Source organism: Macrotis lagotis, chromosome 1 (assembly GCF_037893015.1).
Source record: "Macrotis lagotis isolate mMagLag1 chromosome 1, bilby.v1.9.chrom.fasta, whole genome shotgun sequence".
Lineage (NCBI taxonomy): Eukaryota > Metazoa > Chordata > Mammalia > Peramelemorphia > Peramelidae > Macrotis > Macrotis lagotis.
Window position 1 is genome coordinate 640,082,218 of NC_133658.1, and position 19,166 is coordinate 640,101,383.

Sequence of the window (19,166 nt, forward strand, 5' to 3'; positions counted from 1 at the left end):
GTTTATTGTTTTCTCTTTCCTTTTGCCCTGTTCCTCTTTACAATTCTGTTTTTCTTCTACAAGACTCCCTTTATCTGTCTTTTCTTTTTATCATCCTAATTCCTTTCCCTTGCTGTACTCTTCCCTTCCTATTTCCATATTGAATAAGAAAGATTTATATCCCAACTGATTGTTTGTGTATCCTCTCTTTGAATCAATTCAAGTGAAAATGAATGTTGGACAACCCTCCCCAGAATGGAGTGGACAATAGAAACCAGTTTGTGTGGACTGAAAATAATTTTTAGCCAAGCATTGTGATGCAGTTCTACTATTTAAAATTTACTTGCTTGTTCTATTGAGTTAATTGTAGTGAGAATTTGATTGTAATGTTTTGTGAACACCTCAACATATTTCTTGTTCAAATACCAGAACTCGGTGAGAGCATTATAGTTGTTTTCAAAGTTGCTGACTTTCTCATAAGAAATAAAATCTTGTTTGAAACTAATAAACTAAGAAACTTCAGCAAAGATGAGGGCAGATATTCTTAATTTTTAGTTAAATTACTCTGATATACCATGGTTAAGAATAGTTGTAAAGTATTAAGTGGAAACATACATGGTATGTTAGAGGAAAACACTAAATTTAGTTCTAAAAAGGCATAGGTTTAGATTCTAACTTCCTGTATATATGACATGGCATAACCTATCTGAACTTCTATTCTTGTTGTCTTGGTTTTTAATGGTTTGGAATTGGGGGGAGGATATAATATTTGTGATTCTTGCTCTCCATGGTTGTTAGGAACCAATAATGTAATGTATATAATAAAGTCCTCTGCAGATCTGACTAGTTGCTCTTGCACTATAGATATTCATACCTTGCTCTCCCCCTACCCCGAGTCTTGCTCTTTTCTTGTGCTTTATTATACACTTTTTACAGCTGCTATCTTTTTAGTCAAAATAATTTTATGTGGTAGTTTTTAGAAGTGTTTAGTTCTGTGTTATATTGTCTGGAATGGTGGTTAATTTCTTGCTTAAGCAGTTATTAGCTAAACTGACACTGAGATAAAATTTTTTAAACTTTGCAGATTAATAGATTTTATTAACTTCTTGATAATACTTGTCATACTTGAGAAATTTTGTTGTTTAGTTGTTTTCAGTGTCTGATTCTCCAGGACCCTTTTTGGGGGTTTCCTTGGCAAAGATACTAGAGTGATTTGTTATTTCCTTCTCCATCTCATTTTACAAATACGGAAACTGAAGCAGACTAGGATTAAATGATTTGTCTAGGGTCAGAGACTAGATTTGAACCCTGGAAGATGAGTCTTCCTGACTAACTACCTAGTTGTCCTATACTTGAAAATATATAACATAATATTTTTTGTATATAGCTATTTTTTCCTAGAAATTGTTTAAGCTATCTAGAACTTTCTTTTAGTCTTAAATTTTAATTATTCCAAAATTTGAATTGCTGCTTTAGTAAAATGGTTTTATTTTCTTGTCTAATATTTTTTTACCCACCAGAGCGGTAGAGAAATTTAAAAAATTCTATTGTTATTTTAGAATAATGCTGGTATTATGTGAAATTAATGTTATATGACAATTAACTTGGTTTAATTAACCACACTAAATTTAGAATATTTTAGCAATATGTGGACTTAATTTTAATACTTTTCAATACCTTTTCCTTTTAAATTATAGTTCCAGAGGTTTTTCTGGTTTTTATTTTTTTCTTCATTCAGGAGTAGTCAACAATGATAGGAAATGGAGTTCACCAACACATTAATTTCTTTATTTGAAGCCATAAGGCTTGGATTCAGATTCCAGTTTTTCTGTTTAACAATTTTGGCAAATGATTTAAGTTCATAGGTCTTTTTCCTCCTCTGTAAAATGAGGGGAGTTTACTAGACATCCAAGGTCCATGGTATTGATTTTATAATCTTATTTTTTTCTTTCCTTTCTTTGTTCTTATTTTTGTACAAATAATGTTTTTTATACATTTCTAAAATATTCTTGTTTAAGAGTAAACATAATACTCCCTTCCCCCTAAAAAATATAGATCCACATGAGCAATAAAGTAAAGGAAAGAGAAAAAATTAAATTAAAAAAATAATAATAGGTGCAGACAGGTGGTGCAGTGGATGGAGCACTGACCCTGGAGCCAGGAGCACCTGAGCCAAAATCCAGCCCCAGACACCCAGCTATGTGACCCCGGGCAAGCCACCCCAACGCCATTGCCCTGCAAAAACCAAAAAACCCCCAAAAGACCCAAAATAAAATAAAAATAATAATAACAATAAGTAGTAGTAGTAGTAGTAGTAGTAGTAGTAGTAGTAGTAGTAGTGGCGGCTAGGTGGTGCAGCGGACAGAGCACCAGCCCTGGAGTCAGGAGCACCCGGGTCCAAATCTGGTCTCAGACACCCAACAATCACCCAGCTGTGCAGCCCCAGGCAAGCAACCCAGCCCCATTAGCCCTGCAACACCAATAATAAATAACAACAACAACAACAACAACAACAACATTAATAATAAACGTGCTTCAGTCTGTATTCCAACACCTCCAGCTTTGTCACAGATGGATTACATTCTTTATGATAAGTCCATCACAAAAGCTCCTTCCATATTTTTCCACCATTGACATTGCTGATCGCAACTCCCTCCATTCATACTTCCCCACTACCATATACTATATTTTCTCTCTCCTTTCACTCCGTCCCTTTTCTTAAATGTGCTGTAGGGTAGCTGAGTGGCACAGCAGCAGCAGACAGATCCCTGGCCCTGGGGCCAAGAGGCCCCAGCCCACATACCACCCCTTAGGCCCAGCATCCACCTGGCTCTATGGTCCCAGACAGGCCATCCAATCACAGCCCCTTGCAAGAAGTAAAAAAGGACTCTCAGAGTCCTTTGTAAATTCGTAGTCCTTTATATCTGACCACTCTTCCTCCGTGGTCCATCCTTTCCTCCATCACTCACACCCCAACCTTCCCCCTGTCCCCCTTCTCTCCTTCTTACTGTAAATGTCTCTACCCCATTGAATATATATGCTGTTTCCTCTCTGAGCTACCTCTGATGAGAGTAAAGGTTCCCTCATTCCTGCTTGCCTTCCCCCCTTCCATATCATTGAAATAACTCATTGTAATAAAAAAATCTATAAAATCTCCTTCTACCTGCTCTATTAAATGAGAAGGTTCATATGAGTATTATGAGTATCATTTTTCTATGTAGGAATACATGACATCCTTCTCCCCTTCTCCTCCCACCTGAGTCCAGTATTTGAAAATCAAACCATTCCAAGAGGAACATTTGAAATTCACCTGGTTCATTGAAAGTTCATCTTTTCCCCTGGAGGAGGATGTTCAGTTTTGCTGAGTAGTTGATTCTCGGTTGCATTCCGAACTCTTTTGCCTTCCAGAATATTATACTCCAAGCCCTATGAGCTTTTAATGTAGTTGTTGCTAAGTCCTGTGTGATCTTGACTGCACACAAGAACTTGGAACTTGGCTATAGTTTTTTTTTTTTTTGGATCTCTTTCTCAGGGAGATCGATGTATTCTCTCCATTTCTATTTTGCCCTCTGCTTCTAGGATATCAGGGCAATTTTCCTGTAGTAATTCTTTGAAAATGATGTCAAGGCTCTTTTCCTGATTATGACTTTCAGGTATCCCAATAATTTTAAAATTACCTTTTCTGAGTCTGTTTTCCATATCAGTTGTTGTTTTTTTTTTTTAGGTTTTTGTAAGGCCAATGGGGTTAAGTGACTTGCCCAAGGCCACACTGCTAGATAATTATTAAGTGTCTTGATTGGATTTGAACCCAGGTACTCCTGACTCCAAGGCCGGTGTTTTATCCACTACGCCACCTAGCCACCTCTTAAGTTGTTTTTTTCAATGAGATGTTAACATTTTCTTCTAATTTTTCATTCTTCTGGTTTTGAAGTATTGTGGCTTGACTTCTCGTAAAGTCAGCAGCTTCCTTTAGTTCCACTCTACATCTGAAGGATGTGTTTTCCTCAGAGAGCTTTCTTATCTCTTTTTCCATCTGGCCAGTTCTGCTTTTTAAAGCATTCTTCTCCTCAATAACTTTTTGAACAGTTTTATCCATTTGACCTCTGCTCGTTTTTAACATGTTATTTTCTTCAGCGTTTTTTTTTTTTGGATCTCCCTGACTAATCTGCTGACTTCTTTTTCATGTTTTTCCTGCATCTCTCTCATTTCTTTTCCCAATTTTTCTTCTATCTCCCTCACTTGATTTTTTTTTTAGTTTTTTTTTTTTTTTTTTTTTTTTACAAGGCAACTGGGGTTAAATGGTTTGCCCAAGGCCACACAGCTAGGTAATTATTAAGTGTCTGAGGCCGGATTTGAACTCAGGTATTCCTGACTCCAGGGCCGGTGCTCTATCTACTGCGCCACCTAGCTGCCCCCCTCACTTGATTTTCAAAGGTTTTTTTGAGCTTTGTCATAGCCTGAGTCCAATTTCTGTTTTTCTTGGAGTCTTTAGAAGTAGGGGATTGTACTTCCTCATCTTCAGATTGAGTATTTTGATCCTTCTTCAGATCATAGACAAAATATTTCTCAATGGTGCTCCTCTTTTTTTCTCTGTTTACTTATTTATCCAGCCTGTACCTGGTTTTGGGGTGCTTCCTAAGCTTTTGAGTATTATTGGGTCACCCCCTCCCCCACAAGGATCTCCATGTGTGAGGCTCTGTCTTCCCTCCTGGTCTGTGAATGACCACAAGCACCCCATCTACCATGGGGCTGAGATGGGGGGCCCTGCTGTTCTATTGGGGGCATAGACAGTGATCAGAATTTGAATGTGGTCAGAGCCCCAGAGTCCTGTTCCAGGGACAGAGGACAGATCTAGGAAGTCTCTCTCCACTCCTCTATGTTTGGTTAGGCTGAGTGCTCAAGGCTTAGTTGCCTGGGGGCTCCTGCTTACTGGCTCCACCTGCTTCCTTTTCCTGGATCTGGGCTGCCTCACCACTGTTGCTTACCTAGTGCTCTGAGGGCTGGACTTCATGTGCTCACTCTGGCAGAGGTCCCCTGCTGATCCCCCAAGTTTTGCCTGGTACTCCCTGGGGTGTAGGTCAGCAAATTGCCCCTGTTGTTGTGAGCCGAGGCTCCCAGTGCCCTGGGGCTGCCCCTGGGAGGCTGAAGTTCCTTTGCTCTGGCCAGCCACTCATCTAACCCTGTGGAGCGGAGCTTTCTGCTCTTTTCCAGGTAACCTTGGGCTGCCTCACTAGATCCCTCTGTGGGCTCTATCTCTCAAAACTTCAGTTAGAGTCCTTACTTTATAAGTTTGGAAATATCAGAGAGAGAGCACCTAAGAGACGATCCTCTCCTGTCACCATCTTTTCTCTGCCCCCATAATCTTATTTTTTTTAAAGAAATTACTCGAATCAATCATTCAGATAGAAATTTTTTGGGGAAAAAGAACCTTAGTTTTTTCATTCTTGAAATAAAAATGTTCACAATTAATTTGACTTACTGAAATATCTATTGATTGAAACAACAGTTGACTAACAGCTTTGAGGTCTAGTACTAAAAGCAAATGGTGATTTAAGATTTGCAAAGTACATTCCATATGTGATATCTTTCAGTGCTTACAACCCTGGCCAGATAGGTGCTAGAAGTTACCTCATTTTATAGTTGAAGAAAGCAAAGGCAGGTAAAGATGCTGAGTGATTTGCCCCAGGGTTACAGAATTAGTTATGACTGAGGCAGCACTGAGTCAGATCTTCCTGACTTCAAGTACAACATTCTATATACTGTGCCAATCAGGTGCCTCTTTATACAGATTTCTATTTCACCAAAACTGCATGTATCAAATGTTTTAATGGGCCTGTTTTCCCCACAAGTCTTACAGCATTTTTATTTTGATCAGTTTAATATATGTGACATTGAATTTGCAGAGATTTTTATTTTTCAAATTAGAAATTTTGGAGCATTTTTTCCCCCCACTTTGTTAGCTTGGATATCTTCTTTTGAATGCTACTAACATCATTTAGCTGTTTGTCAATTGAGGACTCCTCAGAGTCCTTTGTAAATTCATAGTCCTTTATAACCTGAATCCAGCCTATCTTTTTAAACTTATTAGATTCTATGACCTGCTCCGGCCTTGACTTTTTGCTGTTACTTTCAAATAACTTTTCATTTTGCTTCTTTGTGTTCCCTCTTTGCCTTCACATTTTGCTTATTCCCAAAGTGACATTGTATTTATTTTATACATAATGAAGATATGCATATTTGTTTTCTCTGATAGAATGTACCATTTCCTTGAGAGTACTGTATTCACAGCTCCTAACAACAGTACCTGGCACACAGTGTGGGTACTTTATAAATGTTTATTGATTATAACTAAATCCAATTGCTTGCATTGATTTCCCCCAAGTTTTAACCTTAGATGTTTTTTATATAATGATATTTTATATACCTAAGAAAAACAAAACTATGTTTTTGTTTTTTTCCTAGATATTCTACTGTTAAGTTTATATATTTAATTTTTCAAGTGGATCAATAATCTCAGCTATGTGAACATTCCCTCCAAAGTATTCAGAGTATTCACTGAGACCTGTTACAGCTTGTTCATCCTTTGTCAGTCTTGTCCGTGTCCTTCTAAATATGTGTCCTAGAGGGTTTGCCCAAAGTTTTGAGGTTCATTCTTTGTATATTCAAGGTTAACCCAGGAAAACACTTTACCACTTTACCCTTCTATTTTTTATATAAAAATAGCTTTTATGGAATCCTTTATTTGGATTCTTGTTCAATATATCAACCAGTCAATAAATATTCATTAAAAATGCCTACTCTCTGCCAGACGCAATGGGGATACAAATAATAAATGAAACAGTTCATACTCTAATTTTAGAGTCTGCCATTGTATATAAGTAGATACACAATTACTCTAAAGAGAAAAATACAAATAAATATCAAAAGGTTACATACAGGAAAATTTGAGATAGGGCACTAACAATTGAGAGTGGTGATTGTAGGAGGCTTAGAAGGTGGCAATTGATCTGTGCCTTGAATAAAGTTAGAGAAATTAAGAGAGATAATTGAGGAGGGGTGCTAGTCAGGTATGGGAGTTAAGGGAATGTTGTGTGTACATGTTATATGTTCTTTCCCTTGAAAAAAATACTGAAATGTCAAAAGACCATAAGGCTCTATTACTTTTAGCGATACCACAACACCATTAAAGTGCTAATATTTAAACAATGGGAAGTTGTTTTAGGCATAAATTTGGAGTCTAAAAAAAGATAACCTTGTAGTTTCTCACAGGTAATTTAGCTTGCTCTCCTTGTGTTGAAATCATGGTCTAGCTCATTGTCCATTTGAAGTGGTTGTTAAAGATATTTACATGCACTGCATGTATGCTTGCATATATTCATATGCAATATATGTCATGGAAATGTAGATGAACAAAAGACACAAGCAAAATAATCAAGCAAAATCTGTGGAAATTGAGTCTAGTATTAATAGTTCTTCTCTTTTGTTAGCTCTGGGTTAATCAGAGCATTCTTTTTTTGTTTTATTTTTGTTTTCAAAGGTCTTCTTTACTTTAGGAATATTGAACATAATTGAATCTCTAGAAAAATTAGCATCTTCTAGTTCAAAGATGTCAAACTGAGGCTGCAAGGTACCTGCACTGAATGGAGCCCGAACTAGATTAAAATGTAATTGAGAAATATTTAGTACAATAAATAAGAATAATATGCAGCATAGCTATTATTAATTTGTAGTTTTCTTTTCCCTTTTTTCTTTTTTTTTTTTAGGTTTTTGCAAGGCAAATGGGGTTAAGTGGCTTTCCCAAGGCCACACAGCTAAGTAATTATTAAGTGTCTGAGGCCGGATTTGAACTCAAGACTCCTGACTCCAGGGCCAGTGCTCTATCCACTGTGCTATCTAGCCTCCCCATAATTCAAAGTTTTCTTTTTTTTTAATTTAATATTCTCATTTTGTACAATTAATGTTATTTTTACATTAGTAAAATATTCTTGTTTAAGAGTGAACAAGATACCCCCTCCCCCCCATAAATATAGACTTGCTTCAGCGATAAAGTAAAGGGGAGAGAAAAAAATTAAAATTAAAAAAAATAATAGTAATAATTGTAAGTATAGCCAGGTGGAGCAGTGGACGGAGCACCAGCCCTGGAGCCACGAGCACCCAAGCCCACATCTGGCCCCGTACACCCAACAATCACCCAGCCGTGTGATATGGAAGCCACCCGAACCCCACTGCCCTGCAAAAACCAAAAAAGAAAAAGAAAAAAAAGACCCAAAATAAAATAAAATAATAATAATAGTAGGGGTGGTTGGGTGGTAGACAGAGCATTGACCCTTGAGCCAGGAGCACCCGGGGCCAAATCCAGCCTCAGACACCCAAGGATCACTCTGCTATGTGGCCCCAGGCAGGCCACCCAGCCCCATTTGCCCTGCACCCCCCCAAATAATAATAATAATAAAAGATGTGTTTGATTCTTTGTTCCAACACCAACAACTCTGTCGTGGGTGGATCACATTCTTTATGATAAGTCCATCACAAAAGTTACTTCCATATTTTTCCAGCGTTGCCATTGCTGATCGCAACTCCCTCCTTTCGTATTTCTCCCCTACCATGTACTGTATTTTCTCTCTCTCTTTTCACTCTGACTCTGCTGTAGGGTCGCTGAGTGGCGCAGCAGACAGATCCCTGGCCTTGGGGCCAAGAGGCCTCGAGCCCCCATACCACCCTTTAGGCCCAGATTCCACCTGGCCCTGTGGTCCCGGACAGGCCATCCAATCCCAGCCCCTTGCAATAAATAAGAAAATGTGTTATATCTGACCACTCTCGCCCCATGGTCCATCCTCTCTTCCATCACTCACATCTCCCCCTTCCCCCTGTTCCCCCCCCCTTCCTACTCCAAATGCCTATACCCCATTGAGTATATATGCTGTTTCCTCTCCTAGCCACCTCTGATAAGGGCGAAGATTCCCTTGTTCCCCCTTGCCTTCCCCCCTTCCATATCATTGCAATGGCTCATTATAATAAAGAAAAATCTTATTATATGAAATATCTTGGCCTATTCCCCCCTCTCCTTTTTCTTTCTCCCATTACTTTTCCCTTTTTTCTATTGACTCCATTTTTACACCATATTTTATCTTCAAATTCAGCTTTCTCCTGTGCTTCAACTATAAAAGCTCCCTCTACCTGCTCTATTAACTGAGAAGGTTCGTATGAGTATTATCAGTGTCACTTTTCTATACAGGAATACATGCAGTTCATCATCATTAAGTCCCTCATATTTTCCCCTTCTCCTCCAATCTCTATGCTTCACCCTAGTCCTGTATCTGAAGATCAAACCTTCTGTTCAGCTCTGGCCATTCCAACAGGAACATTTGAAATTCCCCTGGTTCATTGAAAGTCCATCTTTTTCCCTGGAAGAGGACATTCAGCCTTGCTGGGTAGTTGATTCTCGGTTGCATTCTAAGCTCTTTTGCCTTCCGGTATATTGTATTCCAAGCCCTACGAGCTTCCAATGTAGCTGCTGCTAAGCCCTGTGTGATCCTGACTGCAGCTCCACGATATTTGAACTGTGTCCTTCTGGCTGCTTGTAATATTTTCTCTTTGACTTGGGAGTTCTGGAACTTGGCTATGATATTGCTAGGGGTTGGTTTTTTGGGATCTCTTTCTTGGAGGGATTGGTGTATTCTCTCCATTTCTATTTTGCCCACTGCTTCTAGGATATCAGGGCAATTTTCCTGTAGTAATTCTTTGAAAATGATGTCAAGGCTCTTTTCCTGATCATGACTTTCAGGTATTTGAATAATTTTTAAATTATCTTTCCTAAGTCTGTTTTCCATATCAGTTGTTTTTTCAGTGAGATATTTCACATTTTCTTCTAATTTTTCATTTTTTTGGTTTTGAAGTATTGATTCCTGATTTCTGGCAAATTCATCAATCTCCCTGAATTCTGTTCTTTGTCTGAAGGATTTGTTCTCCTCAGAGAGTTTTCTTATCTCTTTTTCCATCTGGCCCATTCTGATTTTTAAAGCATTCTTCTCCTCCATAACTTTTTGAACTGTTTTATCCATTTGACCTAAGTTGGTTTTTAGCATGCTATTTTCTTCAGCATTTTTTTGGATTTCCTTGACTAGGCTGCTGACTTCATTTTCATGTTTTTCCTGCATCTCTCTCCTTTCTTTTCCCAGTTTTTCTTCTAACTCCCTCATTTGATTTTCAAAGTCTTTTTTAATCTCTGTCATAGCCTGAGCCCAATTTCTGTTTTTCTTGGAGTCTTTAGATGTAGGAGCTTGTGCTTCCTCATCTTCAGACTGAGTATTTTGATCCTTCTTGGGCTCATTTGCAAAATATTTCTCAGTTGTGTTCCTCTTTTTTCTCTGCTTGCTCATTTTTCCCAGCCTGTGCCTGTTTTGGGAGTGCTTCCTGAGCTTTTGGGACACTCCCACAAGGGTCTCAGTGTGTGAGGCTCTGTCCTTCCTCCTGGTCTGTGAATGACCATATGCGCTCCCCTCTGCCCCGGGGCTGAGGTGGGGGGGGCTGCTGTTCTATGGGGGGCCTAGACTGTGATCAGGATCTGAATGTGGTCAGAGCCCCAGAGTCCTGTTCTAGGGGCAGAGGACAGAGCTTGGCAGTCTCTCTCTTTTCACTCCCCACCCTCAGTTCAATGGACTCATGTCCTGGGGGCTCCTGCTTACTGGCTCTGCCTGCTTCTGTTTCCTGGATCTGGAATGCAGTGGTCAGGCAGCTTGCTGTGTGCCCTGAGGGCTGGGCTCCAAGTGCTAGCTCTGGCAGAGGTCCCCCACTTTGTGCCCCGTGCTCCCGGGGGCGCAGGTCAGGAAACTCCTGTGCTGCTGGGAGCAGTGGCTCCTAGCGCCCTGGGGCTGCCTCCGGGAGGCTGAAGTTCTTTTGCTCTGGCAGGCCACCCCTCCGACCCCAGGGAGTAGAGCCTTTCTGCTCCTTTCCAGGTTACCTTGAGTAGGAGCACTGCCTCATTGGGTCCCTCTGTGGGTTCTGTCTCTCGAAAATTTAGTTAAAGTCCTTAGTTTCAAAGATTTATGAGAGAGCTCCTAGTACACCCTCCACTCTTGTCTCCATCTTGGCCAATTCGAAGTTTTCTAAACCAGTATTTGGCTAGCAAAGATCCATTTAAGTTTCACACCATTATTTTAATAACTGTCAGTTTTCATGGTTTTGTTTTTAGGTTAAAGTAAAAGTGGGAGGTGACCATGCATGCTGACCCTGGATGGCATATAGTTTGAAAATTAATTTTTTAATGCATAAATGATGCCAGAATTTCTGTGATTTACCTTTGATTCTCTAATGATTAGTGGTAGAAAAAAATTAAAGCCCTGATAATTTGGATTCTTTAAGACTACTGATACATAATAGTACAAATGTTAAGTATAATTGTACATTGAATTTTGATTATTAACATAACTTAAAATGCTCACTTTCCATTTTCCAGGAACATCATTTACAGCGAGCAATTTCAGCGCAACAAGTGTTTAGAGAAAAGAAAGAGAGCATGGTCATTCCAGTTCCTGAGGCAGAAAGCAATGTCATCTATTATAATCGTCTGTACAAAGGAGAGTTTAAACAGCCGAAACAGTTCATTCATATTCAGCGTAAGTTTGTGGAGTCATTGTTTTCTGTTTACAATTTTAGTTTATCTGATCATTTTTTCCTCTTTTAAAATATGTACACATGGGTAAAACAATTATAATTTTTACAAAATGGGTTGTATTCTGCCTGCTTATAAAGTTGAAGTTCATTTTGATAGGTAGTCAAAGGTTAATATTCATATGGCATTTAGAACTTTATGGTTGGTTTTATTTGATATTTCATTTAGACTTTTTTCTAAACTTTGAGGAGAGGAAGAATGAGGTACTTGTAAAGAATTTTTAAAGGTTCAGTTTTCATTAAATCTAATGCCAGGGATGAATTTTAGAAACCTTTTTTAATGCTAATTCAGGAAAACTATTTTTTATAAATGACAAAAAAATCCTTGAATGTTAGAGTGTGTTTTTCAATCACCTATTTCTTTAAAAAAATTGAGTTTCTTGTGATTTGATGTGTTCTCTGATTTTATTGTCATCTCAATTTGTTAGGTTAATTTCATTTATGTTAGGCAAATGCAAACTCTTTAGTTTTGACTGAAGACTCCTATTTATTGAAATTGATTTTATTTCAGTATAGTAAAGCTGGACAGTATTTCCATTGGCTTTCTTTGAAGCATTTTATCATTCATTACTCTGTCAGGATTGGTAATTTAAGATTCTGTTTTTTTGTTTTCTTGAGTTAAAGATATTTTGATCCTTCTTAGAAACTGAGAACCAAAAGCAAAATTCAATAAGAGTCCAGCAGAATTTTAAATTTTTATTGAAGTGTTTTAAGCAAAATATAATATTTTCCTTTGTCACCTGATGGAGAAATTTTAACTGTGATGATCTTGTAAGAAAAATTTCACTCCTCAATTAAATGTGAAAAAATGTATCTGGTTTGTTAATATTCATTTAGAAAATTGATACTAAATTTCCTGGTGCCTCTGTCATCCTCCTATCCTTGGGGCAAATTCTGAAGATGAAACAATCATAATATTTTATAAAGAATGTATTTTTAATTTTAATAGAAGAGACAATATATACTTATATAAGTGTATTCAAGTCAGATAGTAGGGAAGAGGAAGAAGTATTGAGGATGAGGTGGGGGGAAGGAAGTTGGACTTGAGTTGAACCTTAAAGGGAGTCAGGGATTCTAAGAGTTAGAGATGAATATGGATATCATTCCAGGAGTTGGAGATAGCTAGTGCAGTAGCATACAGATGAAAGAAAGAGTGGTATATATGAGGAACTACAGGAAAGCAAAGAAGGTGATCATATCTGTAATGGAATGGAGTCTTGTGTAATCAGTTTGGAAAACCAGGACTAGACCTGATTGTGAAGAACTTTAAATGACAAGCAGAAAGATTTATTTTTGGTCATTGATCAGTCTGGGAACTTTGAATTTTTTATAGTAAGGTGACATGATAAGAATGGTGATTTAGGAAAATGACTTGGTCATTTGGTCATACACTGGGGAGAGAGTTAGTTGAGGCAGATAAACCAACCGGGAGGTTTGTGTAATCATACAATATTATGAAATCCTGAACTCTATGGAGAAAAGTCATAAGAATCAAGGAACATGTTAGAAATATGGAAATAGAAATGTCAGCTGATTTGATATATGGGATGAAGTGAGAGTGGGCAATTGAGTGACTGTGGAAAGATAGTAGTATCCTCTCAGAAATAGGGAATTTTCCAAGAATGGTAGGTTTTGGGGGGAAAAGCACTTTTATACTGTTTGGAATATGTTGATTTTGAATTTCTTGTGGGTATGTATCTACAGTTAGAAATGTCCACTAGGCAGTGGATATTAGAAGAAAGTCTAGGACCAGAAATGAAGATCTGGGAATTCTACATAGAGGTAATAAGTGAAGTCCTAAGAGCTGATGAAGGTCATCAAGTGAGAGAGTTAAGAAGAAAAGAGAGCAGTCAGGTCAGAGCCTTCTGAGACTTGGTTATACATACCCTTAGTAAACATGATATGAATGTAGAAGAGTCAGGATAGTGTAGTGTCAGAATACCTATGCATGAAAAGGTATCCATCCCAGAGGAGGTTGTCAGATGTCAGAAAGAGGTTAAAAAAAAGCAATGAATATTAAGAAAAAATCATTAATTCTGACAATTAAGAGATCATTGTAGGGGCAATTAGGTGGTGCAGCACTGGCCCTGCAGTCAGGAGTACCTGGGTTCAAATGCGGTCTCAGACACTTAATAATTACCTAGCTGTGTGGCCTTGGGCAAGCCACTTAACCCCATTTGCCTTGCAAAAAAAAAAAAACCTAAAGAGATCATTGTTAACTTGGAAAGATCAGTTTCTGTTGATTAATGAAGTTAGAAGCCAAACTGCAGAGCATTTAGAAAAGAGGGAGGACAAAGGAAGTAGAGGTAGTGAATGTAGACAGCTTTTGAAAGAATTTTACTGAGAAAAGGAAGAGAAATTGAGAATTAACAATTGATGCCATAATTTTTTTTTTTTTTTTAGGTTTTTGCAAGGCAAATGGGGTTAAGTGGCTTGCCCAAGGCCACACAGCTAGGTAATTATTAAGTGTCTCAGACCGGATTTGAACCCAGGTACTCCTGACTCCAAGGCCGGTGCTTTATCCACTAGCCACCTAGCCGCCCCTAGAGAATTAACAGTTGAATGTGGGAAATGCTTTGAAATGAATTACTACCAGTTAATATTAAAATTTTTTTAAAGTTCAGGTTAGACAAACAGCCTTCTAGGATGTAACTCACCTAGGAAATATATTTCAACTTTCCAACCCTCGATATACTTTGGGTGTCCTTTTAGAATTTTAGGTAATTTATCTCAGCGGTTTTGTCTTCTAAGTTCCTCTGACCCCTTGGGGTACCTTCAGTTAGACAAAATAATTGTAGGGAATGTGGATTAAGCCACAGAAAACATTATTTAAACTTTTAAAGCCCAAGAAAGGAGAGTGATTAGAAATATTGAGAATAAGGATGTCTTGTCCATGGGCATTGTACTTTTAGGCCAGTTTTCAAAGAGGGAAACCAACTTTCCACTAGTTTCTTCATACTTGAAGGGAAATGGAATGGTATCCTCTTTCTTTTCTATATTTTTCATTAAAATCACTTATTGATAATTCTAAGAACTCTGTTTAGGAGCTATACATGAATATATCTCTTACTGCTGGGATGGAGGCCCATTAATTATGAATTCTCCAAGATTCTGTTCTTGGTCTTCACTTCAAAAATTCTTAAATTGGGAGTCTATAATCTTTTAAATTTTATATACTTTGATAATTTTATTTCAATATGATTGAAATATAAATGTAATATAGTATAAATAATATGTTATAAAATTTTATTTATGCCTTTAAAAACATTATTCTGAGAAAGGATTGATAGTCTTTACCAGTCAGAGGAGTCTATGACACAAAAAGTTTGAGAACATCTACTCTGAATGCTTTCTTTTTGTAAGCTCATCCACTTAATGTCTCTCCACCTCAGTTTCCTATCTGTAAAATGAGAATGGTAATAGACACCCCCCACACACACACACACACATTGCAGGGATGCTTTGAGGATAAAATGAGATAATTTTTGTAAAGTTTTATTATTGCTATTATATTCAATAGGGCAAGATATTACATAAACACACATACATCTATAGCCAACAGGTATGAGAGGTTGAAAATCAGTGAAAGAGGAAAAGTTAAAAATGATTACAAGGTTAAGAATAAGAACCTGGATGAATAGAAAAGGTAGTTTCATTAATAAAGATAGACTAGAAATAGCAGCAGTTTTTGGAGAAAAATGAGGTTATGCATTTTAGAAATGTTGCGTTTAAAACATCAATGAGACATTTAGATTATGACATAGTTGGAAATTACAGTCTAGAATTTGAGATGAATGTTTAGTCCTACAAATATAGATGTGGGAGTCATTTGCATAGAAGTAATGGTTAAAGTCACATAAATGGAAAAAATAGGCATATATCTTAGTACCTTAGTTCATTGGGTTTTGTCTTCCTTTTCTTCCAAGTTCCTGTGAACCCTTAGGGTACTTATTTCAGTTAGACAGAATTAGACATGTTTTCTGAGTCACTTTTTTTTCAGTATAAATAAGGTCTGAGTTCTTTTTGTGATGCCTCCAGCAGGATTTTCTTTATATATGCTTAGTTTAATTTGGTTGCTTTTCTGAGCACTTTAGTGTTGTCTCTATATTTTTTTTTCTCAGACCATCTGGGATTATTATGTTAGACTGTAAATATGGTGGCTTTACTGTCCTCAAGGATATTTCCTGTTTCATAATTAAATGGTTTTGGGATGACTTGACTTAATTGAATCTCTCGATAAGTTTTCTATAAATTGATGTTACCTCTACTCTTATTTTTTTTAAATGAGGGAATAATACTTTCAATTTTCCATTGGTTTTTCTCCTGTGGGTGTGTTTCTCAAGACTGTCCTGCATTCTCTTTTCTTTTCCTTCTTTGTTCTCTTCTGTGAACAATCACCATATCAGCTCACATAGGGTTTAACTTTCATCTCTATGTAGATAACTGAGAGTTCAGAATAACCATCTCCCAGTTTCTTTGAGCAGTAGTCCTGTGTTGTTAGCAGTTGCCTGAAGTACATTCAATCTAGATGTTTCAGAGGCATCCAAACTCAGCATGCCCCAAACTGAACTCATCTTTTCCCACAAATTCTCTCTTCCAAATTCCTTGCACCACCATCCGTTTTGTCTTCCAAGTTCATAACTTCAGTATTGTCATCAACTCTTCTCTCACTAAAAAAAAAAAAAAAAAAAAAAAAAAAAAAAAAGGCAGATAAACCATGCCACTCAGTTAAGCTTGGAGGCTTCCTGTTGTCTACAGTATCAAATGAAAACTCCTCAGTTTAACTTTTTTTTCTTTTTAGGTTTTTGCAAGGCAAATGGGGTTAAGTGACTTGCCCAAGGCCACACAGCTAGGTTCTTATTAAGTGTCTGAGGCCGGATTTGAACTCAGGTATTCCTGACTCCAGGGCTGGTGCTCTATCCACTGTACTACCTAGCTGCCTCCCCTCAGTTTAACTTTTAAAGCCCTTCACAAATCAGCTTCAATCTATCTTTGTGGTCTCATTGGAATTTACTCTTCTCCAGAACTCTACCATCTAGTTAAACTAACTTTCTCTCTCTTCTTCACATATGAAACTTACCTTCCAAATTTGTGCCTTTGTACTGTTTCTCCCACAGGAGTAAAATGTGCTCCCTCATGCTTCATGGATTCCCTGTCTTCCTTCAGGACACAGCTCAAAGCACCATTTTCTACATGAAAACCTTTTTGAATTCTCAACTATTAGTAACCTAGGTCATCGATACAACCATTTTGTATTTACTATGTACTTATTTTTTATTTATTAAAGATATGTGTGTGTGTGTATTGAAACAAAGGCAAATTCCCTATTAGTCTGAAAGCTCTAATAGAGTAGGAATGTCTGTACTCCTTCCCCAATACCCCCCTCTCTTTTCCCCACTCCATTTTTGGTGGTTACTTTATGGCTAGCTCAGTTTCATTTTCTAAGGTTTAGATTAAGATCCCGAATTCACATTTTGTTAATTTAGAAATTTTATATTTTTGTGGGTAATCTTCCATTTAAAAATATAACAATGATATATCGTAAATTTATGTTTGATAACTGATAAATTTTTCCTTTTGTAATTTTTTAATATTCATTTTTTTATTCTGGTAAGTGTAATTTTCTCTTTTTTTGAGTCATATTAGCTATTGGATTCTTGGTTTTATTTTTTAAGAACCAGTTCTTAGTATTATTTAATATTTTATTGTTTTAATTTTTTCTATATCAGATTTTTTTCAAAATATTTGTTTGGTTTTTATATGGAACTTTTAGTTTATTTATCCTATATGCTTCTTTGCATATTATATCATTAGTGTTTTCTTAGCACATTGTTATTGTTGCCTAAACTATTAAAATATCCTTCTAATTGGTCATCCTGCCTCAGATCTCTCTTTACTTCATTCTTTCATATAACTGCCAAAATGATTGAATAGATTTGACCAATCTCTTCCTCCCCATTCCCTACCTTCCAGATCCCTTCAGTAAATTCCAGTGATTCTTTATTACATCTAGAATAAAATAAAATCTCCTGTTTTTGACATTTAAATCCCTTTAAAACCTCATCCCAGACTACCTTTCCAGTTTTTTGCTCCCCTTCACAAACTCTATTGTTCAGCAAGCTGGCCTTTTTTACTAGTTTCTTCTGTAACATTCTAGCTCCATGTTTTCAATTTGTTGTTTCACATGAGTGTATTTCATTCTTGAATGTGTTTATTCCATACCACCATGTCGTAGAATAAGTGTACCATTTGCATGAAACCTTTTTTTCTGATTTTTTTTTAGTGCCTCTGTCAAAAATTACCTTGTTTTTATTTAATATTTTTAATATACCTATACATGTTATCTCCTTGAGAGAATGTTGACTTCTTGAGAACAGGGACTGTTTCATGTATGTCTTTTGTTATCCACAAATAGCAAAGTGCCTGACATATAGAAGTTTAATAAATGTTTTGATTTACTGATTTAACTTAGCAGGTAAAGTTAATAAAGTGGTCTTCATAGGAATCTGTGTTTGACTGTTTTTTCCAACATTTTTGTCAGTGGTTTGGATAAAGATCTAACTAGATGCTAATATGCTTATTATATTTGCAATTCCACAAAATTGAGAAACATAGCTAGCACATTGGAGAGTATAATTAGGATCTAGATTGGGATAAAAAAGGTAGAAGGGATTTTTTTTTTTCTTCAGATACAGGTTCAAATTTTACCTCATACTATGTGTGTGACCTTCAGTAAATCACTTAACCTCTCTGGGCTTCAGGTTTCTCATTTCCAAAAAGAGAAGGTCAGACAAGATGAACTTTCAGTTTTTGAGCTCTGACCCTATGACTTATTGTTGTATTCTTATTTTTACATAATAAAGTACCTAGCAAATAGTAGGTACTTAGTAAATCCTCATTTATCAATGAAATACATTTTGGGTTTATTTTTGGCTTGCTTTCCCCAGGTAAATTCCTACTTTTATTGTCTTTTGATTTCTAAAGTTTGCTTTTAATATTTCTTCTTTTTATGTTATTTATGATCCCTCTACCCTTGCAGTCCTGGTTTTATTTCTTATATGTATAAGATGGAAGAAAAAAGTGAAAAATAGTTTTCCTTGATCTGCATTTAGACTCTGTCAATCTTTCTATGGAGGTACTTAACATTTTCTACCGTGAGGCCTTTGGAATTGTCTTGTACAGTTGTATTGCTGACAACTGTTAAGTCATTTGTAGTTGATCATCATATAGTATTGCTGTTACTGTGTGCAGTATTCTTCTGTTGTTGCTCACTTTAATCAAATCAGTTCATGCAAGTCTTTCCAGCTTTTTCTGAACCCACCTGCTCATCATTTTTTTATAGCACAATAGTATTCCATAACTTGTTCAGCCTTTCCCCAGTTGCTGGGTATCCCCTCAATGTCCAATTCTTGACCACCACAAACAGAGCTTGTATAAATATTTTTGTACAAATAGATCCTTTCTCCATCGCACTGAACCCCTACCCCTTTTGTGGGGGAGGGGATCTCTTTCGGATA

The 19,166-nt window shown here is 36.9% G+C and overlaps 1 protein-coding gene across 1 annotated transcript in view; it reads left to right on the forward strand.

The window, feature by feature from the left end:
• EPC2 (enhancer of polycomb homolog 2) overlaps positions 1 to 19,166 on the forward strand; it is a 183,927-nt gene that overhangs the window by 40,793 nt on the left and 123,968 nt on the right. Inside the window, exon 2 of the mRNA XM_074215134.1 lies at positions 11,435 to 11,594. Within this exon, the coding sequence (XP_074071235.1) occupies positions 11,435 to 11,594 (160 nt within the window). The remainder of the gene's footprint in view (positions 1 to 11,434; positions 11,595 to 19,166) is intronic.